Source organism: Drosophila serrata, unplaced genomic scaffold (assembly GCF_035046125.1).
Source record: "Drosophila serrata isolate PLE 108 unplaced genomic scaffold, ASM3504612v1 contig_160, whole genome shotgun sequence".
NCBI classification, from domain to species: domain Eukaryota; kingdom Metazoa; phylum Arthropoda; class Insecta; order Diptera; family Drosophilidae; genus Drosophila; species Drosophila serrata.
Window position 1 is genome coordinate 244,948 of NW_028257058.1, and position 26,498 is coordinate 271,445.

A 26,498-nucleotide genomic window follows, 5' to 3' on the forward strand; every position below is an offset into this window, starting at 1 on the left:
CTACCATATACCTGCCATAGGAACGATCGAGGAAAAGCCAAACTATGAATGTAAAATTGTAATTATAAGCGTAAACTGTAATGAAAGTTAGAATTATTTCGTTGTTTATATTGTATAATTATTAATGATCGAATTGATGATCATGATATATTTAAAGTTTTAGTGGTAAAATACGTTCTTATTTTATGTTAGTACTACAATATTAGTTGAAAACAAGAAAGGAAGCTAACTTGGGCACGCCGAAGTTTATATACCCTTTCAGATAGATTATCGACGACAATAAAACAATAATTTGATAAGAATCAGTCGAAAACTGAAAAAGTTATAATTTTCCGATTTCACCTATGTCAGCTATATGATATCGTCGTCTGATCCGGCTTGTTCCGGCATATTTACGAGTGAGAGTATATAGAAGACTACTGAAAAGTTTAATTTAGATAGCTTCAAAACTGAGGGACTGGTTTGCATAGAAACGGACATGGCTAGATCGACTTTGCTATTGATGCTGATCAGGAATATACATACTTTATATGGTCGGAGGTTCCTCTTTCACTGCGTTGCAAACGTCTGACTAAAATTATAATACTCTGCCAGGGTATAAAAAAGGCATAGTTGCCCTTTTCTAAGTTCTAATGAACCCGCTTAAGTACAGAGATGGTAAAACTGTTTAAGAGCGGAAAATCTTTTGTTTATTAATTTGGAGCGGTCATACTTTGTTGGCCATATTTTAAACTTCAGGAGGCGACCGCGCCTCCATTGGATAAATATGATAGCAATTTGGAGAACCTGTACCTTTAAATGATTGGAAATGGGCTGTAAAAGAGCTTCAGCTAAGGCAAGCCCCGGGTAAAGCAGGCTACCGAAATCTTATGACATCCAACATAGTCTATGTCAGCGACATGCAGAAAGTTTAACAACCCAAAGTATTGGATTGGAATATTCCCGCCATGGATCCATAATTATAAATTTGTTAAGGAACTGCGAGAGAGCAAGACAAATAGTCGAGAGTTGTCTGTAATATTCAATTAGTTCTTCTTATTCGCAACCGTGCCACCGCTTAATACGGCGCTCACGAACTGCCATGCTTAACTATTTGCCTTCATCAATGTCTCAATGCTTTGAAACAATATTTTATCCTCTCCGTTCCGTAATTGACGAATGCTTGCGTCCAACAAAACAAACAAACCGATTAGTGATGATCAGAAATTAGTGATCAAGAATCGTCTGGAACTTATTGTTATCGTGCGGCTTCCCCCTTCTCTTTTTATGATCGCTAGAACTGGGCGTTTTCCTAAACACAAAAAGTTTGTGGCATAGACGTTAAGAAAACGATTTGGACTGTAATGCTAGTTTATTTACATGTATTGTACATAACTTTGTGTGTTATTTAAGCTTAAATTTTTTGAATAAAAGTAATTGGGATAGATAAATAAAAAACATAAAAATGTTATTTTAACAATATATAAAATATAACAAAAATGTATATATTCTCATTTTTCTTCTACAAGTAAAACTGGAACTTTATATAAGATTTAAGCCTGACAACTACTCTGAAACTGAATTTTATCAACAACAGGTTACAACTCTTTAAAAATAGGGTATTTTTTATTTATTTATTTTTTTATTTTTGTTTGGAAATGCTATCACACACCGCGCCGTTTAATAAAAACATTTTTATGAATATACTAGGTTCATTCAAGCACGACGTAAGGCAGAACGATCAACGGCTCGTTGTTGTATGATTTCAGTTGGAGAACTTGATGCCATTCCTTAAATTCTTGAAAGCGGGTCGCACTGGCAGTTGTTCCATTAACTTCGGGTAAAGATCGAAAGCCAGTGCGATATTCAAGGCCAATTAGGGGCAATTTCTTGACAGAGGAAGTTCCGGTAGGAGTTTCCAAGTGATTATTGTTACAGTATTTGTTATTACTTCCATTCGAATAATCATTTTGTGAATCAGTTTGGATTGAATTGAATGATTTAAGTAAATAATTGTTTACACAATTGTTCTGAGTTTCTTGAAGGGTTAAAGATTCTCCATCACCATCTATATCCTCATCACTTGATGATAATGCAAGTGAATCATCGCTACTCGTTTTATCCTCCCTCGTATCAGTCTCACTTTGTAAATTACATCGGTTTTTATCGGAAGTGGACGGGTTTTTCGCTTCCGATTCTTCTCCTTCCACTTCACTTTCCTCGTCGTAATCTGAGCTGCTGCTGCTATAATTAAACATTCTTTTTTTCGTACCTAAAGCACGCTCGCCGTACAACTCGTGCTGAAAAAATAATTTCTCACGCATTTTTATGTCCGAGGTTTCTTTTAAATTAAATATTTGGTTAAGATCCAAGTCAACTTTTGGAGTTCCTTCGCTTAAGAGGTGCTTGCGATAACGATAACGATAACGATGAGGACGAAACGGTAGTTCCGTCAATTGACATTTTGTGCGGGGAATTGGAACTGAAACTGGAATTGCCACTTTTTCAACACCATTTTCCTCACTATTTCTTGTAATAGTTGGTGAAGTGATTGTTGTAATTGGTGATGGCAAAGTCTTTGTTGTACTAGGTGTTGGTAGCGCCCTCGTTGTAAAATTGGGTGGATTCATTGTGGAAATAATTGAATTGGCCGGCAAGTTTATTTTACTTGGAGTTTTCTTTATTGTCAACACAATATGATCGTGACTCGTGACTGTTGGTCGTTGGACAATGGCATACTCTTCGTTATTTTCATAAACATTCTCATTTTTATCCTCACTATCACTGTCACTGCTACTGTTATTATAACTAGTTTTAATATTATTATTCTTACCATTTCCATAATAATTATTCCTTTCTTTAATTTTGTCGACTTCCAATTGCACTTGATCGTTGACTATCTTTAATAAATTATTACTTTTAGGGATATCTGGTACGGAGTATCTTGAAGTGTCATCATAGGATGATACTGTTCTACGACGAATTTTTATTGGGACCGCATTTTCATTATGGCTGCTATCCATCACATCAATATTTACATTTAGCGGCGGCATTTCAATGGAAACATTATAATTATTACCTGGATTCTGGGACAAACGATTAATGGATATGTTGAGTCTTCGTTTAGCACGACGGCAGGTGGGCAAATATTTGGCCACACCCAAAAATGGCGCTATCAGAGACTTAAATGGTTTCGCTTTGAAAGGTTTCAAGAACTTCAAAGAACTGAGGTCCTTTTTAATACGGTCCGAAGCTATGAAACCATATTTGGGCACAACATCAGCTCCATCAGTGACCGTATATAAGGAATCCCAAGGTTGCATCGAGCTCTTTTCAATATCATCCCAATTTCCATTAATATTTGGTATATAGTAATTATGCAAGGCATTTATATGAAAACCGGTCACTTGGTTTGTCTGTACATAAAACCGTTCCTTTGCCAGACAATTGGGATCTTCCTGAACAATAAGAGAGGAAATGATTGGGAGATTGGCTTCAATTGTTTGACTATTTTCCTTTTCCAGTTCCTGGGTATAATTAATATCAAGTTGTGACACATTCGGAACTTCCAAGTTTTTCTTTCTTTCCTCCATTTTAACAACCGGTTTATAATCTAGCATTATTGTATGCAAATCATCGTTATCGTCATCAAAATCAAGATCAAAGATCGACCTCACAGGCTTTAGTTGACTTTCCACCACTTCATGATCATTATCTAATCGTTCTATCGGTGGCAATATATCTTTTTGATCCTTTCTGTGCACTTTCACAATATTATCAGTATTTGTATTACATTTTGGCTCACTTATTTCAATATTATCGCAAACTGCATTTTCTGGTTCTCCTTTTATCTCATTTTTATAGTCATCCTCTATAATGACACATGAACATGGTACCAGTTCGGCCAAATACATTTGCTCGATTTCATACACGCTCAGCGGACTTTTCAAGCTATGTATCAAGTGCATTAGTTGGGTTGTAATGTCATTTAGATTTTCCTTTTTCATGATCATGCTGCTCTTGCCAAAGTTTCCAAATGAATTGCTATTACTATTATCCAAGGAAGTACCCTTAATTTCCTGCGATTTATTACTGTCACGAGAAGGTTCTGAGGTGGCAGTATCGCTATCCGTATTTTCAGCATCTGCAAGTAAATTAATTATTATATACATATTATTATATTATTATTTTTTTAGCAACTCCCACACTTTAAAAATGAAATGAGAAAAACATTTTAAAGCGCTAAATAATTATTTTCTGTTAATTTATCTGATATCCCCCCTTTGAAAATGAAGCCGAGTTGGCGAAGTTTGAATGTTTCAAACGCAACTTGGTCTGTATCCTAAAAAGTTAGCTGATCATATACAAAATAGAGCGGATTTATTTTGTTCAAGTGGAATGTGAATACCAAAATTCTGGTCAAAATTTTGAAATTTTATTTGGATTTTAACCTTAAATTGCTAAAAATCAAAAGAATGATTATCTCCCTCACTTTTTTGTAGCTAAGATATAGAGGCCTGGCTTATATATGGCCTCCCATGTCCCTTAAAATAGCCGCATCTTTGTTTTGACTATATTGAACAAAAAACTATTTTTTTCCTACAACTTACCTAATTTATTTGAGAATGTATCGACACCCATTAAAGTAACATTGCCCGAATAAGTTTCAATAATTTGTGGCGAATGTATAGATGTATCTGTTAAAAAATATATATATATTATGGGAATATTATTAAAATTATTTTTTTTCTAAGCCTTACCTGAACAAGATGAAGTCGGTCTAGGAAACATGGTTGTAGCCTGTTCTGCTCGATTTGTGGTTGAAGAATTCGAAAGATTGCTCGTTGTAGAGACACTTAATTTCCTGCTTTGAATTTCATTAAACAATTCTTTTGTGGTTTTCACCTTTTTTACAGTAGAGCCTTGACCAAAAAAGATTTGTTGCGAAAGGCTAGTCGATGATTCCTTGGCTATCACAGAGTCAACACCTTTGGAACCTCTTTTTCGACCTCTTTTTTTTTGAAGATGCAAGCGAGACTGAGATGTTGTGTTTTCCAAATCATTGCTGCCCAAAAGTACGGCTTGTTGCATAGCTGCATCAATTGTAGACTCTATTTTCCTGTTGCTATCTTCTACATTTAAAGGCGACAGCCGACTGCAAGAGGCTCCACTCGAATCGTATAAATTATTATAATCATCATATTTTCCAGTGTGTTTCCTAGATGATTCATTGCTTCGTATAGAAAGAAGGCCAACAGTGTTATTATTTTGACTAGAGACCGACTTAAATCTGCCGGTAAATGTCAATTCGCTGGAGTTTAATCTCTGTTTATTATGCTGCGAGTTTCCCAATGTGTTAGTGGTTTCAGCAGAAAATATTGAGCTCATTGAACTGTTTGAGAGGGAAAAAATTTCTGTAAAAGAAGAAAAAATGTATGTAACAGGAACACAATAGAAGTATAAAATATTTTAAAAAACTTTTGCTAGTTTCTCATATAAATTTATCTCTCATCCCTTTGCAACCTATATGATGTTCAATTTTAATTTAAAAATCGCCTATCCGAAAAATACAATCCGGAAATAATACTAAGCCTATCCCCATTACAAAAAAAAAAAATACTCCATACATAACCTACCATCAGCTCTGGCACTCCATTGAAAACTCTCTCCATAATCACCAATTCCTCTACACAAACGGCTAAAAGGCCAACGAAAGTTTGAGCTAAACCGTAACAAAAAACGGATATTATCAAATCTGGACTCCTACTGCTCCGTCCTTACAAGTAAAATTATAAAAATTGTATGCCAATGAAATAATCATTAATAAGCTTGTGTTTACCAAAAGACCATGAATGCATTTTTTGCAAATGTTTGTGTTATTTAACATCTATATCTGTCTATAACATCTCTAAAATATTGTCCTGCGTATTCAAGTTGATCCGACTAATAGTTTAGGAGATACAGCCTTGAAAGGTGGACGCTTGAAGGTATAGGCTGAGCGCGCAGTATGTATCACCCAGCTGCAGCTCGTCTATTGTTACCCTACTCGTGAAGCCAGGACTCGCCATAGACAGGAGCCAAAGGATACCCTGGACATTGCAGTTGCAGCAGGTTCTCTACTTTATACAAAAAAGAAAACTCAAGCGATCTTAATGAAATTCCACACAGGTCTTCGAGATATCTTTTACAAGGTATTGAATGAAGGATTTTTTAAAATTATATGTAACTATTAAAAAAATATGTTGAGAAACTTTGATCGAAATTTGCATTTTTTACAAACATGTTTACCAAAACTCCAATTTTCATTATTTTTATCCCTTCGTACAATACCTATTTTTAAATTAAATAATCCTGAAAGAATTTTTGCTGACAACGCGGAGGCACCTTTTTTTCCAAGGGACTGCCGGAAATAGCGTCGTAAAGATCGCCTTTTGGATTTTTATACCCTTGCAGGGTATTATAATTTCAGTCAGAAGTTTGCAACGCAGTGAAGGAGGCACCTCCGACTATATAAAGTATATATATTCTTGATCAGGATCAACAGCCGAGTCGATCTAGCCATGTCCGTATGTCCGTCTGTCCTTCTGTCCGTCTGTCCGTCTGTCCGTTTCTACGCAAACTAGTCTCTCAGTTTTGAAGCTATCTGAATGAAACTTTATAGTTAGCCTTCTATATACTCTCACTCGTATATATGTCGGAACGGGCCGGATCGGACGACTATATCATATAGCTGCCATAGGAATGATCGGAAAATTTTTACAAAAAAATTTTTAACTTTTTTAGTTTTCAATAGAATTGGATCAAATTTGAGATATAGCCATTTTACCATACTCTTCAATTTTGCATAAAATTTTATGAAAATCAGACTACTATATCATATAGCTACCATAGGAACAATCAAGAAATTAATACAATTAAATTTATAACTTGTTCAGTTTTCAGCTAATTTCCATCAAATTTAAGGTATAGCCCTTTTTTATTAGTTTTAAATTTTGTGTCAAATTTCATGAAAATCAGACGACTATATCATATAGGTGCCATACAAACGATCGTTTGATGTGGAGGAAAAATGCAAATCAGTGAATGTAAAACTGCAAATATATTATGTATAGGTGAATGAAATGAAAGCAGGTATTTTGTATTTTAAAACAAAAATTTATAATTTATATTTATATTCATAGAAGTTCTATCTGCAAGGGTATATAAACTTCGGCGTGCCGAAGTTAGCTTCCTTTCTTGTTATTATTTTTTTTTGTCTGCTTGTTTTTGTATAAATTATAAAAAGTTTCATTAAAATATTTCATTTTTTATGTTTGCTGCTTCTACAATATCGAAGAAAAATTTGTATAAGTGGTAAAAAGACCTAAAAGAGTGTAGGGATCTTGTTGATAATGACTTGATGATAAGCTACGTCAGCAGATGAGCAACACGATAATGGAATGAAGGAATAAAGGCAAGGACGGAGGGACTTTAAATTTCCCTTGATTGGGGATATTTTCAATGAACAAGCCCAACACTATATCAATAAGGTCACGTCACACCAAAATATCCTGGTTAGGGTGGACTCGGCGAAGACCCGAAAGGATTCATCCTTCGGAACTCCTCCTCACACTATTGTTTAAGTTGCTGCACTGCAATAACATGCAATAATAAATTCATTTTAACTTTAAAATTTCACAAAAATAATTTTTGCGTATAAACATTCGTACATGGCAAAAACGACTCGGCTGTTAATGCTGATCAAGAATATATATGTAAGTATACTTTAGGCAATTACTCCCTTCCTGCGTTGCAAACTTTTGACTAAAATTATAATACGCATCAAAGGTACTAAAAGTGGTTAGTATATGAATCAACCCTTTAAATTATTTAAAATAAAATAAATATATGGTGTTGGAAGCGTAGCGATTTACGAAAAAAATATATGTTTTGAATTCCAAAAGGAATAACCCTCATTTTAAAATTTTTAATTTAGGGAATTGTTTTAACATTTCCATTTTACATGGATAGTATCGTGATACCGAAAATAATGCATAACTACAACTCTGTAAATAACATATGGGTCCTACCTGAATCCGCCTGTGATAATGCCTCGGCAACTTTTGAATTAACCCCTCGTACATTCTTTACATCTTTATCCTTGTGTTTTTTGGCCTTTTTTAATTTCTTTTGCCTAGGACTCGGACTTGGTATGGGTATTGGGTTAGCATGTATTGAGCTCTGGACATTCCCTCGCTGGGACGATGCAACCGCACCGCTATTGTGATCAGTCTCATCCGAATCGGACGCTATATCAATGACCACGGCAGGTTCGTTATCGGTGTTTGCGATGGGTGGTGCCTCTTGCCTTGTCAATATGTTCCTACTTTCCTTGTGGACATTATTAACCAAGTTGGAGAAACTGGTATGGTGCACAGCATCGGATAAATGCTGTGTTTCTGGATGTATAATTTGCTGTGTCGGCGATAATGGCAAATGGATCGTGACTTGATCTAGATCGGTTTTGACGAAATCTGAAGAGGGCTGCTGTAGCTGATGCAGGCTTACACTACTTAACTGCTGCGACTGCGGCTGTGACTCGTTGACGTTCTGCTGTATGCCCACCATTTCACGCCATTTCTTCAGTAAAGATTTGGCACGTCGCGCCAAATGTTCATTTTTGGTTCGCCGCCTCAATTGGTTGATGTACTTGGCCAATCGGGTGGCCTCCAGTTGCTCCTTTGTAATTGTTGTACCCTCCAAGGCACATATAACCGACAGCACCGCCTCCATATTAACAACCTTAATAATGAATAGGGAGACAATAATTTTAGAAAGCCTTAATATAAAGAAGAGTTCCCACTCACATCGTAGTTTTGATCAAGTGCCTGGGATAGGTGAGAGGTGAGTTGCTGTATTTGGTTTTGGTTCATTTATAGCTCCAACGACGATGGCTGGCAACAAAAAAATATATATAGATGTTTTTATACATGGTAGTATTAAAAATTCTCAATATATTTTTGAAAATTATTAAGCAATTATTATAGATTCACTGAATGGTGCACACACGTACACACACAATTGCAGCTCTGGAAAGCACCTCTTACAATATGAAGTGAGTTCGCACAATCAATTAATTTGCGTTATCGGCGTAGCAAATGCTTTGTTCGAAAATGTGTTTACATATATCGGTCGCAAAATGTTCAGTAAATTAATTATTTATTTTCAATTTTCGACACTAGCACAATCGCCATTTTTACTATTGACAGCTGCACTCTGCGAGTGGTGATACCTTGCCGATATGTTGCAAATGTCGATAACTCCGTACTTTTATATCGTTGAATATTAATTTATTCACACTGGTGCTTCTCTAGTGCTGTGTAGTACACACTGGAGTCCGGTGTTGCCAATTTGTCCTTTTTTATGAGAGATGTGTCCTTTTTTAAACTTCTTTGTCCGCAAAAATGTTAAATCATCATTTCTTCTAAAAACGATTCTTTTTTTTATTTTATTTTGCCATTTATCACCTTTTCTTTTTCTATTTTTCTGTTTTCGGATTGAGGATGGGGATCTAGCTCTGTAGTTTCACATCTGAGAAAAATCCCAACTGTTTCACTAAAATGGATTGTGTTGGAAGGCAATATAAACGTCTCATAGACAGGAAATCGTTTGGTTGCATCTGCGAGACTTAAACAATTTTATAACATGATGCTCTTCGGTAAAGGTACGGTATGGGGGGTAAAACTGTTAGACAGCGCGAAAAACTTAATTTTTCTGATGTGTGATCGCTCTTTTCACTAGTTTACCAGCATTTTTTGGGGCAAATGATGCGTTCATACTTTGTTGCCCCGGCTATTTTAAAACTTAAGACACGTTCAACATTTGACGCTTGGTAATTGGTTAATATTTGTCCCAAAGCGATTGGCATGTAATCTAGCGGTGGCGCCTTCCTTGGACAACTCCCAGACGACTTAATATGACAGCTATCTGGAATACCTGTACAAGAAACTCGGATGATTTGATACGGGTGGATCAAAGGTCGGTTCATGAAAAAATCTAGAGCTTCTCAGATCGACAAGCTGAGCTGTGGAGCTGTCTAATTTTGTCATATATTTTTGGCCTACATCTTCCTAATTTATATTTTTCTTTAAAGTTTCCATCTTCCCTACAAAATAATATATATGCCAGAAACCTGAAATATTGTATTTCCTTTTACTTATTTAATTGTATTAACTCTATCAGGTCTTTTGAACTCCCGCACATTTAAGTTAATTAAAATATGCAAAGTAACTGCAAGTGAGAGCGAGAGGCAAACGTATTCTTTGTATTCTTTTGTATTATTTTTGCAAGCCGCTCGCAAAATACTAAAAGTGTGCCGTCGAGAATCTCCTAACGCCATCAACCTTTCTAGAATTTGTAATCTTGAAAACTGAGTATTATCATAACCATACCGAGCGAAAGGATGAATTTTTGGTAAAATTATAAATTAAATTGACACACAGTGGCTCTTTCTGCTCACTACTCTTTCCTTTTTAATAAATTAGGATTCTTGTCTTGCTGGAATGCAGATCGGGCTGCAGTTGCATTGGAGTCCGAAATTGATAGTTGTCGAAGTTTGTAGTAGTTTGGGTAAAAACGTTGTCTTATAAAAAGGAGAATGTAGCTGTAAGGTGAAGTCTTCCACACCAAATTTCTTAATTACGCAATACTTCGAGACCCAGAATGCATCAGAAGATAGTGATCCATTACTATTTTATAGTATTAATAACTCAACGTTCAATCGAATTATCTAATCTAATTAATTAAATTTAAACTGCATGTTTTCTGTTGCCCAAAATAGTTGTTAACTTATGCCGCAGGAGCCATTTTAACAAAGCTTTGTTTACATTTTCGATAAGCCACAGATTTTCGATCAGCTGTTATCAGATGGGAGATGGAGATGTGGCTCTGTGTGAATCGGTGTTTCAGATCTCTGAAAAATCCCAACTGTGTCACATGGATGAACCAAAGCCAAAAGAGTCTAAGATGAGTAACGGTCATACATTAGTTTTGCAATATGAGGCTTATTTTTTGATTTCAACGACAATCGCACTCTCACAAAGTTGAGAGTGTAAAAATCTAACAACAGAGTGCGCTTGCTTCTATGAGTGAACATAAGAACAAGCAAGGTGAATGTGTTTTTTTTTGTGTATTCCATAATTTTATTTATCCCGGACCTTACGCTAGTGGTGATTAACCTAACTACAAATAACAAAAAAAAATACAACTAAGACGGAAACGTGGGTTGGGCCTGAACGAAGTGTTGTGCGCAGTGCGGTATCGCCGCCTGGCGTTGCTTCGCGTGCGCGGAGTCCCCTTCTCCTCCTGATCCTTCCGTTTGCGCTCCAGGTCCCTTAGTGCCTTCATGACAAGCGCCACGAATGACGCAGCTGCTTTCCACACTCTCCGTCGGCCATCATTCTCGCCACTGATAGTGCACCCTGCAACCGCCTCCAGCTTCTGCCTCTCGAAGCTGAACCTGCGGCACTTAAAGAGGACGTGCTGTGCCTATCCTCAACGATACCCGAGCCACACCCAGGGCTCCGTCTTGTGGCCGAAGCGCCTGAGATAGCTGCAGAAACAGCCCTGACCACTAACCACAAGTACCGCATAGCTATACTTCGCGAGGGCGGTTGGCGGTCGTGCTGCCGAACATCGGTTGCCTTCACGCATCACAGCAACCGCACTCCAATTGGAGGGGCTCTCCAGCATACGGGCGATCAGGTTGTCTGGTGTGAGGCGACTGTTTGTGACTGCCACCAGCGCCACTCGTTCTGCCGATAATAGTGGGCACACGAAGAAGGCGTGCAGAGCTCGATTAATTCCCTATCACAGTGATCGCAGTGTGGGTCGACCTCGTGCTCGAACCTTGCCTATGCCTTGAAGCATCCATGTCCTGTGATGATCTGCGTGGTGTGGTAATCTAGCTGTCCGTGCTTTCTCAGCACCCATGAAACCAGGTGGGGGTTGAGCTTGTAGGTCCATCCCCCTGTGTTTGCGTTGTCCCATCTCCCTTGCCACAAAGAAAAAGTCCAGCTTCGCTGGATCCTGCTGCCCGAGTTTCCTGATATGCGCTCGTCTGCAAGGAGGTCTAATGAAATTGCTGACGATACCACCAGTACACCCTCCTCTGACACAGTGCAGAAACAGCTGGAGATGCGCAACGCGCAGCGTGTGTAGACAGACTTACACTGCCGGCAGTAGCTAGCAGGTTTCATGGTTTCGGCCGATATGGTGGCGCTGCATATGGGGTGGTCGAGGTCACCACTGACTCCTAGGTACTTTATGGCCAGACTGGACTCGATGGTTATCGAGCTGACCCTAAAGTTAACTTTTTTGACGACCTTTCTGCTACTTATCAGTACTGCTTCCGTTTTGTGTTCTGCAAGCGAGAGTACGTTATCTGTCAGCCATGACAATTGCAAGGCTGCATTTTTAGGAGACGTCGGCCAGGTGCTTCTCCACAGTGACCAGCGCTATGTCGTCCGCGAACCCCACAACGGCGCAGCCATCCGGCAGCGGAAGCCGCAAATCCTGACACCTAGGGTGCAGACAATATTGCTTGGTGTTTACCTGCCATCTTTCGCCTTCGATCGCGTTTGAAGCCAACTGTGCTACCTCTCGAATAGCGTCAATCGTACTCCGCTTCTTCCTGAAGCCGTGCTGCCGGTTAGATAGGGCTCCTCGCTCTTCGATCGAGAATGGCAGCAGAAAGAGTCCAGTCGGACTTTTAAGCCAAATCCATACTGACTTTCATGCGAACCTGATCGGTAGGTATCTTTTATGTAACGTTCTCATTCGCTTTTATTCATGCGTGGCCGGGGTAATTCATGATGTCGACGTCGCTGCTCGACTCATGATCAAATTCATTCCGAGCGCTCAGTGGGGTAATTCATTGTGCCGCCGTCGCTGCTCGGGTCAAGATGAAATTCATCATGAGAGGTATGGAAAAAGTTCAGAAAAAAATGTCGATTCCAAAAGAAAAATATAAATATATGATGCTTCGACTTTTGTCGAAGGGTTCCTTGACCGCGAAAAAATAGTTTTAAACTTTCTTTAAAGTTGCTTATCACTATTTTACATATTAAATTTTTTTTTAACTAACTGTTTCGTTCAACAAACAACCCTTGCAACATCAATCGAAAATTCTTTTTATCGACAGCAACATTTAATAGCCAAAAATAGCTAAAATATTTTAAAAATAATAAATTAAATAGGTGCTATTTTTTTAAATGAAATAGGTGATATTTTTTTAAATTAAGAAAGCAAGTATGAATTTTAATGTTGTTTTTTAAATATAAATATGCCTGCAGAAATTATTTAAGTAGTCAACTAAATTAATTGCTCAATGCTATTCCACAAACAGGCAACGCGATTTAGTTTTGTCTTGTCTCTTGTTTGGTCTTTCCACAGAGATCCATCTGCCTTTCTCCTTCCGTTGAACGGTTCATTATAACAAGCTTTGTTTATGTTTTGGATGAACACTGCAACACTTAACAAAGGCTATTTACTAACTTACTAAATAAAAACTTTTTTCTTAATGTTATCAAAGATAATTATGGATGAAAAAATATGGTTTCTTGTTAAACATTGATTATTAATCGATGGTTTCCAGGAAAGTACTCACAAACATCAATTCAAGCAAACATTGATGTTTCTTCAACTCTACTTCACATGCATTCTAGCGTCTACGATTTGGAGTTTATAGACCATTACCATATGTGCCAAAGTTCATTTCGGAGATTCCTTATTTGACTAAATAATAGAATCTTGCCGATACATCGACGTTCAGTAAAAATAGTTAAACATCAAATCGATGTTTTCAACAGCAAACTCAACATTGATCGATTTTTTTTTACCGATATCGTTTTCCTACCGTCACTAAGAGCACACGTACAAAACGAGGCAGAAGGTTAAGGGAATTCATGTGAACTTAAAATCTTTCTTGTACCTTATTTTGAATATATTTTGTGCTCCATGCACACTCTTCAGGGCATTTGGTCTTTTTTAAAGAATATCAATTTAGAATTTCCAATTTCGTGTCATCTAATTCATTTTATTACAGTGCCAACACAATCTGCCACTATCTGCATGTTTTCTGTTACTGAAAAGCCCAAAATAGTTGGTAAATTATTCCTTCTTCGACTTCTTCCGACTTCGTATAAGCATAATCATTTATTATGATTCAAAATTTCAAGATCAGCAAAAAAGGAGCGTATAAATGGTACGCAACCTTTTCGCGATATTAATGGATTATATCGATGGTTAAAATATCGATGAGTTAAAAAAAAAGAGAAATACATACCGAAGGAAATTGAAATATTAGTTATGAAATCAGTGGTATTCTTAGTTACAATGTATTAGTTATGGATAAAATAAATTTGACAACCCCCTTTTTCATATTACTTACAATTTTTGTTATGAGGTGTCCGGTAGAAAACTACAATTTAACAAATGTTTGGGAATGTCCCAAACTTTTAAGAAAAATTAAAATTGTAATGGCATATTACCACGTAGAGTTTATCCAAGCTAAAAAAGTAATTGGAATTTTGTTTTTAATATTTTTGTATTTAACCATATTTTTAGGTGTACATGAAAGACTAATGCGGTTGTGTGAACGGAATAAAAAGGCTTTGTGTTGGACAATAGGAATACCATTAATTTTATTCATTCTTTTTTTTTTAAACTTCCTATTTTCCAATTTCAGGAAGTCTTAATATAAATATCTAATTATATATAAGTACATATGCATCAATATTTTCTAACCATATGTTAATTTATTTATAAAATAAAGGTATTATTTCTCACGTTGGAAATTATTAAATGATTTATCTAACTATTTTCAAGAATGAAAAAGTTTTATTGGTTCAATTATTCATCATAAATTTTATACATTATCCTGGGTGATGCATTTTGGAGAATTTTGGACAAAATTCAGTTTTCAAATCAAAAAAACTATTTAGGTTTTATTCCTCATATATATTTTACAAATTATAAACTAGTTATTTTATAATTTTCAGAATTGCATAAATTTGATTATATAGCATTTATTATTATATTTAATATGGCTAACAGCATTTTTGGTGCATATGTAAAATGGCACAAAAATTGCAAGTATATGGTTTGTCACAAATTAACTATATGTAATATATATATATATATTGTATTATATATATATTATATATTTATATATATATAAATATATATATATTATTACAAATATACGTAATGGCACTTGAACTGAAACTTAAACAGCTAAATTATTCGTATTATATTTACAAAGCTTACGAATTATATTCTATTATTTTCCTTCAGTTATTCTTCACGTGATTTTTGTGTTTCCCTCTTACTTTCTTTGACAAAGAATAAAAAATTGGAAATTTCCTCGACCACATCGCATTGCTCAGGTTGGTATCGAAAAAGCGTAACAAAAAGCCTCAAATAAGAACAATCAACCCTTGCAGGAAACCACAACTTGAAAAACAGAGAGACCTGTACTTTCATTTTCTAACCTTTTCCCAATTTTTTTTTTTCAAAAATTTAATTAATTGTAAGAAAAATGAAATGAAAATTCGATACTACCCCTAAAATAACAAAACAAAATCAATAACCCCACTATCCGTTTGTCTTAGAGCTGAAAAATATGGCGACATTGTTCGATATTTACGGATATAGTAGACATTACTGTACTTTCCCTCCATATAAAAATGAGAAATTCAGTCAAAATTGTTGAATTGGTATAATTTTAAATACATTATTGAATTCATATTTATAGTAGAAATATTTATTTCAATAACACCGCAATATTCCAAAAAATACATCGATAGTGCCGCCGCTTTTTTAAAGCTCTGTATGCAATCGATTGTGGGTAGTCTATTTATTTCAATAACACCGCAATATTCGAGAAAATACATCGATAGTGCCGCCGCTTTTTTTAAGCTCTGTATGCAATCGATTGTGGGTAGTCTATATGACCGATCGGACAACTATGACAAAATCAAAGCAAACAAAATTCCTATACGATGGCGATCCCAAAAGTTGCTAACATATAATGTTTGCAATTGAATTCATATATGACAATGTTTTGGATTTCTTCGTAATAGGCACAATAGTTAAAAATACTTAAGGATTATGGAGAAGAAAAGGTAATATCCATGGCTTGTGAGTGGGTATTGTTAAATATTTAGTGACCGACTTTTTTGGGTCGTTCCCACACCGCTAAATATACATACATATATAAATTATGCTATGATTTTAAAAGTTATACTACAAGCTGCAAGGGTATACAAGCTTCGGCCTTCCGAAGTTGGCTTTTTTTCTTGTTTACGCAGGTTCGAGCTTTGCTTTATATCTTTAAATTCTTAGCTTTCTTAATCGTCCAATAGTTCACGTTGTGTGGACGCCAACTCCGTATCATCCGAAGACGAAAAGCCCGAAGGTGATAAGCTTTCTGGAGGATAAAAGAGTTGCTGCGAAGAAGGCGCTACAGCGTTGCCAACATCCTGTAAATGATATGCGGCTACGGCAACAGCTGCAGCCGCTGCATGCACATTGGGTCCATGTCCTCCCTCTCCGGAATCGGCACAGGCATTTCCCGAACCCGAGTCTCCACCAACGCCACCCGTTCGGCACCAGAGTTGTCTCATCTCAGCCCGTCGATTACGCATTAAGACCTTATATTCCGATATACGCATCTTTTTCCCATCAACAATACAGGTTCGCTTGGGCCGCGGGCGATAACGATAGTCGGGATGCTGTTCCATATGGAGCTTTGAGAGACGGGATTGCTCTTCGTAATACGGTTGCTTATCGGCATTCGACATGGCCTTCCAACGGGCCCCCAAAATCTTCGATATATTTGAATTGTGCATGTCTGGACAAGCTTTTAATATCTTTCGTCTTTCATCTTTGGCCCAAACCATAAACGCATTCATCGGTCGTTTAATATGCGGCTTACTGTGTCCATGATTATGCCCGTGACTATGTCCATTGCTGCCCTGCCTCAGTGGCAGTGATGATGAAGATGTCGACGGTGGGGGCGGCGGTGGAGCTATGGGCTGTCCAAGATTGACATTTTCGGGATCTAGAGCTGTTGATCTTTCTGAATTTGTACCGCAACTATTAATGGAATCTCGACTTAGTCGCATTGCCCGAGATCCACCAACGGCATTATTCCAACCTCCTCGGCACTGTAAAGAGATTCACATAATTAATATGTATCATGAAAACAAAACTTTTGTAAATATTTCTATAAAGTATCGTGATTTCTATGATTTCTATTTCGATATGCATTGACGTTATTAAAATTTATTTAAGTATTGAAGTTTAAATTAAAAAATAATAAAGTAAGCTAACTTCGCCACGCCGAAGTCTATATACCCTTGCAGATAGAGCTTCGATGACTAGGAATCCATACAATATAAGTTATATATATTTTGGTTAAAAAAAACAATGAAATAATACATGCCTTTCATTTCATTCACCTATACATATTATATTTACAGTTTTACATTCACAGATTTGCATTTTTCCTCTATATCTAACGATCGTTCCTATGGGAGCTACATATATGATATAGTAGTCAGATTTTTATAAAATTTTACACAAAATTGTAGAATAATATGAAATGGCTATATCTCAAATTTGATGAAAATCTGTTGAAATCTAAAAAAGTTTTAATTTTTAAACGTATTAATTTCTCGATCGTTCATATGAAGCTATATGATATAGTAGTCCGATTGTCATAAAAATTTAACACAAAATTATTAAGTAATATAAAAGGGCTATATCTCAAATGTGATTAAATTCTGTTGAAAACTGTTATATTTTGTTTTGTAAAAATTTTCCGATCATTCCTATGTCAGCTATATGATGTAGTCGTTCGATCCGCTCCGACATATATACGAGTGAGAGTATATAGAAGAATAACTACAAAGTTTCATTAAGATAGCTTCAAAACTGAGGGACTAGTTTGCGTAGAAACGGACAGACGGACAGAAGGACAGACGGACATGGTTAGATCGACTCGTCTGTTGATCCTGATTAAGAATATATATACTTTATATGGTCGGAGGTGCCTCCTTCAGTGTGTTGCAAACTTCTGACTGACTGAAATTATAATACCCTCTAAGGGTATAAAAAAAGAAAATAATAATAATAATATAAATAAAGCATTAACTTGTACTCTAGTAAATTTTTACAGATTTTTCATCGATATGTATCTCCACCTATAACTAACAGCGATTTACACATTTTAATGGCCCAAAAAAGTAGTACAACGGGTCTAGCGCATTTCTAATATTTCTAATGGAGTTTTTATACAGTTCTTTGAAAGACACTGTAAGTACTTTTTCTTTCGTAATAAATATTCAGATGATTAAAAATTATAAAGATTATTAAAAAGATTTATTTATTTATTTATACCCTTGCAGGGTATTATAATTTAGTTAGAAGTTTGCAATGTATAAGATTCAGTATCATATAGCTGTCATACGAAGCCACCGGTCGGAAAATTTTTAGAAACACAATGTATTACTTTGCAGTTTTCAACATATTTTCATCAAATTTGGAATATAGCTATTTTTGTTTTATTATAGAATTTTGTTTTATTTTTCAGGAAAATCGAGATACTAAAAAAAATTTTAAATAATAATTTACTCAGTTTTCAACATATTTGTATCATATTTGAGAAGTAGCCATTCTATATTATTTTCTTGAATTTTGGTTTTAATTTTATGAAAAGGTGATTGAAATGAAAGTAGGAATTATTTCGTTGTTTTTTTAATACAAATATATACAAATGATTCTTTCTTATTATTTTTTAGTTTGGGGTTTACTATTTGGAGTCGTTTCTTATACAAATATATTAGTCGTATAGGGAATATCATGCATGGTTATGATGGAGGCCCTCCCCCCCGCTCTTGAGGTTCAAAAAACCAGAGTACAAATCGAAATAGTCGAGTATTTTCCTAGTGTGCAGTAATTTAGAGATAGTACATACATGGCTTTTCATAAGAGACGACTCAATTTCGTTATAATGATGTCCTGGTCCTTGAGGTTGCCAGCTTAATGGCGGACTAGACACAAGGCAGGCTGTTGTGGGCAGACTTTCACAATGATAATGGTGACTATGTTCTTTGTGCTGATGGCAACTTGTCGGCGAAGAGCACGGTGACACCTTTGGCTTAGTTAGATTCAGTGGTGCCTCCATCATGTCAGAGTCCTGGATCGATTCACAGAGATTATCCGCCTTGGAACACTCGATAGCTCGGTTGTTCGTAGGCGACTCGGGCGGTGTATTGTGACTGTAGCAAACGGAGATAGCATAGGGATTCTCAAATTGTGGCGACTCTGGTCTGGACATGGCGGAGGACGATGATCCATTACCATTGCCACCTCTTCGTTTTCCTCCGACCTCGAGATCAATGCTTGTTGCTGCTGGCTCACTATTATTATTATTAGTATTGGTTTTTGTATTATTTTTATTATTACTATTGGAGGCCGCGGCAACAGCTGCAGCCGCGAGAGCAGCCTGTATATGAGCCGCCGCCGCCACCGCTGCTGTGGACCACATTGTTGGTGTCATGGAGGACATTTTGTGTCCACTCAGGGGATCAAATGCCGGGTGACCAGGTCCTGACGGCATTAACTGTAACAGCTGTTGTTGCGCCTGGTTTGGTATTGGCTGTGGCTGCAAGAAGGCGGGAAGGAATGGTACCAAGTTACCGGAGGACACGGCAGTAACTCCAGTCTGATGTTGATGTGGCGTCGGCGGAGGTGGTGCTGGGAATCGAACCGACGCGCCAAACTGATTGCTCAGCTGGTTATGCAACTCCTGGAAGCAGTTTTCATGCTGTAATCTTTGGACATTTTGTAGATGTTGTTGATGTTCAATGTCTGTCATCCCGTCGTAGTGAGGCTAAAATAAATATAATAAGAATTGGAATCGAATGAGCATATAGCTACCATAAAAAAATCAGTAAATTAAGTGAATACACCCAAATTGTTATATCATATAGTTGTCATAGGAACGCTATCAATAAATTCAACTTATGGGAAAATACGCAAATGTCTTTCTCTCCTGTACAGGTTTTTTCCAATTGCAAACTTCAAGGGTATTCGAGTTTGTTCTACACAAAGGTCAACTATCTATAAATTTGGAGCAGCGATAAAATGTATGTAGAACGTTTAAAATGGAAGAATTTTTGAAAAAATAAATTATTTAAGCTTTTTACTGCCCCCTGCGAAAATGGTGTTAGTTATTTGAAAGCAAAAATAAAAACAGTTTTCGAGCGAGAACCCAAGTTAATTTAAGAAAATTAAAGAAGAGTCAATATTATTAAGATCTTGATAAAAAGAGCCAATAAAACTACAATTATTATAATACATTTTTTGTTAATTTGTAAATTTTACCAGGGAATGAGCTAGCACGGGTGTTTATTATAGTATTCATCTTATCGTTGCTTTCTTCAGACATTCTAACTCATAACTTTCTTTATCCGTTCGGTTTCATTCGGGGGGCTCAAAAACTGCAACTACGATCCGAATTTTTGGTCGAAATGATCGAACAACAAGAAAGGAAGCTAACTTCGGCACGCCGAAGTTTATATACCCTTGCAGATGGAACTTCTATGACTAGGAATCCATACAATATAAATTATAAATATTTGTGTTAAAAACAATGAAGTAATACCAGGTTTCATTTCATTAACCTATACATATTATATTTGCAGTTTTACATTCACAGATTTGCATTTTTCTTGTACATCAAACAATCGTTTGCATGGCACCTATATGATATAGTTGTCCGATTTTCATCAAATTTGATACCAAAGTTGAGACTAATATAAAATGGCTAAACCTCAAATTTTATGATAATCTGTTGAAAACTGAAAAAGTTATAATTTTTAATTGTATTAATTTTTCGATCGTTCCTATGGGAGCTATATGATATTGTAGTCCGATTTTCATAAAATTTTACACGAAATTGTAGAGTATAATAAAATGGCTATATTTTAAATTTGATCCAATTCTATTGAAAACTGAAAATGTTAAAAAAAATGTATGAAAAATTTTCCGATCATTCCTATGGCAGCTATATGATATAGTCGTCCGATCCGGCCCGTTCCGACATATATACGAGTGAGAGTATATAGATCAAGAATATATATACTTTATATGGTCGGAGGTGCCTTCTTCACTGCGTTGCAAACTTTTGACTGAAATTATAATACCCTGCAAGGGTATAAAAACACCTCTTAACGAAGTAGGACCAAATTGACGATGGCACCTTCAATTCCAAAAATATGACATTATATGACATTTTATGATAACATGTAATAACCAAAATATTTAACCTGCTTGTAGTTTCTCACTCTTGTTAGACTTTAGTTTAAAGTCGGGACAATTGGCAACTAAGTACTGATAATGGAACAAAGTAAACTACTTGGAAACTACTTGAGCCTAGCGGTAAACAAAAAGAAAACATTTTAATTGAATTAAAAAACATCGTCCGAGACGTTAGGCCAAATTAATAACCAGGGAGTTTCCAAACGTTTTATTTAGTTAACAAATTGTAATTTATCAAATTTAAACACAGTAGTTTCGATTCTGTTGACATCGTTTACTTAAGCTATAATTAGCTTCCAATATTCACCACTCACAATGTAATACAAACGAGCTTATGCCAGAAGTTCTTGATTTCAAAGGTTAATTTTTTTCACTCCCACAAGCTATATATATATACATATATATAAATGTGTATATATATGTTCTAAACGAATGTACATACATGTGTTGTGCCCTTACACAAGTAAGTCAATCCTCCTGCCAGCATAAAATGTTAAACACAGAAGGGGGATGTGGCCCCAGAAAATTAGTCACTGCGCCTGATTGGCCAGAGAGTCAGAGAAGGGCGATGGGACAATGGACAAATCGCGTGTATCCCGTATCCCGTATCGGTATTGGTATCCGGAACCGTAACCGTAACTTAACCGTTCTCTTCGGAGCGCGTAACGAACTCTCTCAAGCGAATGTCCGCTGGACCAGAATGCAATTATATAACGTTGTCTTACCAGCTTTGTTGGCGACCATCAACGTATTCACTCCTTTAATAAAAGTAAGGTCCGCAACAGAGAGAAGTTATCGCGACGAAACCGCTTTACGTGAATACGAAGATTTCATGCACTTTCACTAACTGGTAAGAGCACTCACGTCGCATTAAGAGAATTCTTTGGTTCTCTTCGAAAAGGCGTTACCCAATCGCCCATTGCCACGCCCCTAAAGCAAGGTGTTCGAAGCCAAGCCTAGTTAGACATTGACACGCTTGTTTTGTTTTCGAAATTCGATCAAGAGATAATTAAAAAGAAGTTTAGTTTTTAGCAGACACTGCTTATATCCGTCGAAGAATTTTCCGTCGCCATTTCCCGTCGAGGCATCCCGAGCAACTGATGCTGGAGCTGGCGGCGGCCGAGAAGCTGCTTTTCAGTATTCACGATTCTCTTCTGCATGTCTTGCTCTCATCTCTCTCTTTCCACCCTGTGAACTTATAAGCTCGCCGCTGAGCGGTTGGTTGTTGGCACAAGTGACGTATAAGTGTGTGGGCGTGGATTTTATTGTTCTCGCTCTCATACATATTGTTTAACGAATTACGAGGTAGTGTCTCGCTCTCACAGCGGATATTTTCACCTTGCTCTCTGGCATGCTTTTCTCTTTCGCTCTTTCACTGCAGTTGCGCGGTCTTCTTCTCGCCCGCTACAGATACCGAAGGAAACAAAAACCTTTTTGTTTCTTCCGGAATCGATGATGGCAAGAAAAGGCATTGTCCAACCAACACAATTGTACATAAACGTTCAAGCTCCGCCCCTTTTCTGCAGCGGCAGCGAAATGTCTCGCAAGTGGTGGTTGGGTTTACCGTTACGTTACACTCGTGTGTCTCAGCAGCCAATTGTCTCTGTCAAAACTCTATTTGCCATTGTATTTGGCAGCATTGCGTTACGGTTGGACAGTAATGGGAACGCCAGTAACACACACACGTACATACTCATTAAAAGGATACCGTATCTTCAGTTGCATGGCATGTGAATATCATATATACATACATATATGTATGTACATATGTATGGCCTTCCTCTTTCCCTTGCCGTTCTCCAAAACCATTTTAACGGCATTCGCCAATGTAAAGTATTGGCACAGGGGCGTATTTTAGGTATACCCAGAAGAATATTCAATGTGGGTCTACATTTCAACCTATTACGGGTTCAAACAGCAGACATTTTAGTTGATTTAAAAAGAAATCATTTTTAATCAGTAAAAAAGGGGTTAGATCGACCAATAAGTAACAATAATAGGAAAAAAAACAAAAAAAAACAAAGAAGATAACTCCGGCACGCCCAAATTTATATATCCTTGCAGAAAAAACTTCGATCACTAAACAGAAAAGTAAGGCCTGCTTTCATTTCATTCACCTATACATATTATATGATATAATCGTCCGATTTTCATAAAATTAAAATCACAATTTTTAAGTAATATAAAACGGCTGTATGTATATAAAAATGATGAAAAACTGTTGAAGACTGAAAAAGTAATATTTTTAATTGTATTAATTTTTCGATCGTTCCTGAGGCAGCTATATGATACTGTAGTCCGATTTTTATACAAATTTTAAGTAAGTTGTTGAATACAATATAAATATAATATGTCTATATCTTAAATATGATTAAAATCTGTTGAAAACAGGATAAGTTATGATTTTTTTTTCCTGAAAATTTTCCGCAAGGCGAATATGGCTAGATTGACTCGGCTGTTGATATATATAACATATATAAACTTTATATTACTTGTTACTGAAATTATAATAAAATAAGGGAAGCTAAATTCGTCACGTCAACGGTTGAATACCCTTACAGATTGTTTTGTTTTTGTTTGTTCATAAATAATTATTACAATAAAAATTGCAAATATTTATGTTAAATAGGAAAGAATAGAAAGCTAACTTAGAATAACTAAAGATTTTATAAATTTTTTTTATATATATTTTCATATGATTTTTTTATAGTTTATACAATATATATTATTATATACATATATTTAAAAAACAACGAAGTAATGCCTACTTTCAATACATTCACCAATACATATTATTTGTAGAGTTTTTTACAGTAACAGTTTTAAAAATACAGATTTACATTTTCGTCTACATTTGGCGATCGGTTTTATGTCAGCTACATACATACATATGTATATGATAAATGGTCCTTTTTTTATAAAGTAAAATTCAAATTTAAAGAATAGTACAAATATATATATATATATATATATATATATATATATATATATATATATGTATCTTTATCTTAACTTATATGAAAATATGTTGAAAACTGGAAGAGCAATAATATTTTTTCTATCATTTTTCCGGCTCTATGACATCTATATATATATAGTCCCCCGGGAAGAACAGGCGGACATGACTAGTTCGACTCGCATATTGATGCTGATCAAGAATATACATCTATGTATACTTTATATGGTCATAGATGATTCCCTAACTGTTCTGACTTAAACTACAATACGCAGAATTATATACATTTACATACACATGTAGAATACGAACCCTTTAGAAAACTGCAAGTATTGTTACAAAGCAACAGACCCAATAAAAAAATCGAAAGCTACAGTTAAATTTGATTGACTGTTAAATTCTCCGGTACCGAAACGTTTTTGCATTACATTAGGAGCAGAGGAGACTAACCCGGCTAAATCGACTCGGCTGGTAATGCCCACTTCTGACTGCTGCATACATTGTCATACCCTTGCAGGGTATTATAATTTCAGTCAGAAGGTTGCAACGCAGTGAAGGAGGCACCTCCGACTATATAAAGTATATATATTCTTGATCAGGATCAACAGCCGAGTCGATCTAGCAATGCCCGTCTGTCCGTCTCTCAGTTTTGAAGCCTTCTACATACTCTCACTCGTATAAATGTCGGAACGGGCCGGATCGGACGACTATATCATATAGCTGCCATAGAAATGATCGGAAAATTTTTACAAAAAAAATTATAACATTTTCAGTTTTCAACAGAATTTGATCAAATTTGAGATATAGCCCTTTTACTATACTCTACAATTTTGTATAAAATTTTATGAAAATCGGACTACAATATCATATAGCTCCCATAGGAACGAACGAAAAATTAATACAATTAAATTTATAACTTTTTCAGTTTTCAACAGATTATCATTAAATTTGAGGTTTAGCCATTTTATATTAGTCTTAACTTTGGTATAAAATTTGATGAAAATCGGACAACTATATCATATAGGTGCCATGCAAACGATTGTTTGATGTAGAAGAAAAATGCCAATCTGTGATTGTAAAGCTGCAAATAATATGTATAGGTTAATGAAATGAAACCTGGTATTACTTCATTGTTTTTAACACAAATATATATAATTTATATTGTATGGATTCCTAGTCATAGAAGTTCCATCTGCAAGGGTATATAAACTTCGGCGTGCCGAAGTTAGCTTCCTTTCTTGTTTTTTGATAAGATAAAATGATCATTCTTGGATTACAGCATCGCATGGAATTTTAAAATTTATTTATTTATTTCTGTTCTCGACTATGAAAATTTGAATTTGTTAGTTTATTTATAGTTTAACAATAAAATTTGACGAATATCATATGCAATGTACATATATACCTGACTTCACAGCATTTTACCCCCTACCTTTACGCTGGAATTCCCAACTCGGTCTGCATTTAATTAACCTAACCTTGAGTATTTTGCATTAAGATTGAATCGCTAATCGGTATTATTTTTTTAACACTCTTGGGATGTCAAGAAAGCACATGTTTTTATTCAAATCTGTAGCAGGTACATACATACGTAGATATTTGAGGAGACTTTCTATTCTCTTATAAGGTAGATAGGTTCAAGTGCTAAAGTTACCAATCCTATTAACCTACAATTTAAACTAAGCTCCGTTTTGATCCACACCATTGTTTGGATTGGACTCTCCTATTCTTCTCTTTATATTTAAAGAATATATTCCTTTTTATATTAAATATCCTGCTCCTATTTTGGATACCTTTAAAGCAGTCAACGATCTAATACAGGTGAGCCCAACATGTGCATAATACATATGTATATGAGAGTGGTTAGCTTTTTAGAGAGGGTGTTTGTTGGTTTCTTTATATTCGTTATTTATTTATCAGGCGAAGGAGTTCGTAATAATAAAGAATACAAAGGGACTCTGCCTGTCTGAGACGCAACTTGGGTCTTAAAAACGCCAGCAAGGATAATAACGTATGTGTACCTCCTTCGACGCTTGGCATTACAGACCGTGGAAGGTTTATGGGGCGGGTGTTGGAATAACGGCAGGAGCTCGTATATAATGCTTCCCCAAATACGAGTTTCTTCTAGTTCACTCCCAGTAGACGAAAAGGAGAAAGGTATTCAAGGGAAACTGTCGCAAAATCGATCTATGTATTT

The 26,498-nt window shown here is 35.9% G+C and overlaps 2 protein-coding genes and 1 long non-coding RNA gene across 19 annotated transcripts in view; 1 reads left to right on the top strand and 2 right to left on the bottom strand.

Annotated features, from left to right (window-relative positions):
• Positions 1 to 1,332: 1,332 nt before the first annotated feature.
• MED26 (mediator complex subunit 26) lies at positions 1,333 to 9,276 on the bottom strand. 3 transcript variants are annotated; one of them, XM_020954252.2, is made up of 6 exons: positions 9,032 to 9,276; positions 8,826 to 8,912; positions 8,049 to 8,760; positions 4,740 to 5,393; positions 4,590 to 4,676; positions 1,333 to 4,123 (listed from the first exon to the last, which is right to left on the bottom strand). In XM_020954252.2, the coding sequence occupies exons 2-6, from the start codon at positions 8,889 to 8,891 to the stop codon at positions 1,692 to 1,694; spliced, it is 3,951 nt and encodes a 1,316-aa protein (XP_020809911.2). In that variant the 5' UTR covers positions 8,892 to 8,912; positions 9,032 to 9,276; the 3' UTR covers positions 1,333 to 1,691. The 3 variants fall into 3 exon arrangements, with proteins under 3 accessions (XP_020809911.2, XP_020809912.2, XP_020809913.2); XM_020954253.2 differs by having other exon boundaries at positions 9,066 to 9,273; XM_020954254.2 differs by having other exon boundaries at positions 9,059 to 9,273.
• Positions 9,277 to 14,304: 5,028 nt separating this feature from the next.
• Positions 14,305 to 15,765, top strand: LOC147644536 (uncharacterized). Its single transcript, XR_015270268.1, has 3 exons — positions 14,305 to 14,534; positions 15,313 to 15,404; positions 15,462 to 15,765. It is a non-coding gene; the product is annotated as an uncharacterized LOC147644536 (long non-coding RNA).
• The window catches only part of Sox102F (transcription factor Sox102F), a 37,998-nt gene continuing 26,135 nt past the window's right edge, over positions 14,636 to 26,498 (bottom strand). For 10 of the 15 annotated variants that reach the window (XM_086826390.1, XM_086826391.1, XM_086826392.1 and 7 more), the window contains 2 exons: positions 18,998 to 19,915; positions 14,636 to 17,186 (listed from right to left, as the gene is read on the bottom strand). In XM_086826390.1, coding sequence (XP_086682516.1) covers positions 16,368 to 17,186; positions 18,998 to 19,915 — 1,737 coding nt within the window. In that variant the 3' untranslated portion in view covers positions 14,636 to 16,367. Of the gene's footprint in view, positions 17,187 to 18,997; positions 19,916 to 21,787; positions 22,467 to 26,498 lie in introns of those variants that run through there. The other 5 variants (XR_015270266.1, XR_015270267.1, XM_020954246.2 and 2 more) reach the window with 4 other exon arrangements.

What these genes read in the sequence shown, in the direction of transcription:
- MED26 (XM_020954252.2), bottom strand. Translation starts at nt 8,891, where the DNA reads ATGAACCAAAACCAAATACAGCAACTCACCTCTCACCTATCCCAGGCA. An exon ending in CACTTGATCAAAACTACGAT is followed by an intron (nt 8,761 to 8,825) that starts GTGAGTGGGAAC and finishes TTCATTATTAAG; the next exon opens with GTTGTTAATATGGAGGCGGT. An exon ending in TACATTCTCAAATAAATTAG is followed by an intron (nt 4,124 to 4,589) that starts GTAAGTTGTAGG and finishes ATTTACTTGCAG; the next exon opens with ATGCTGAAAATACGGATAGC.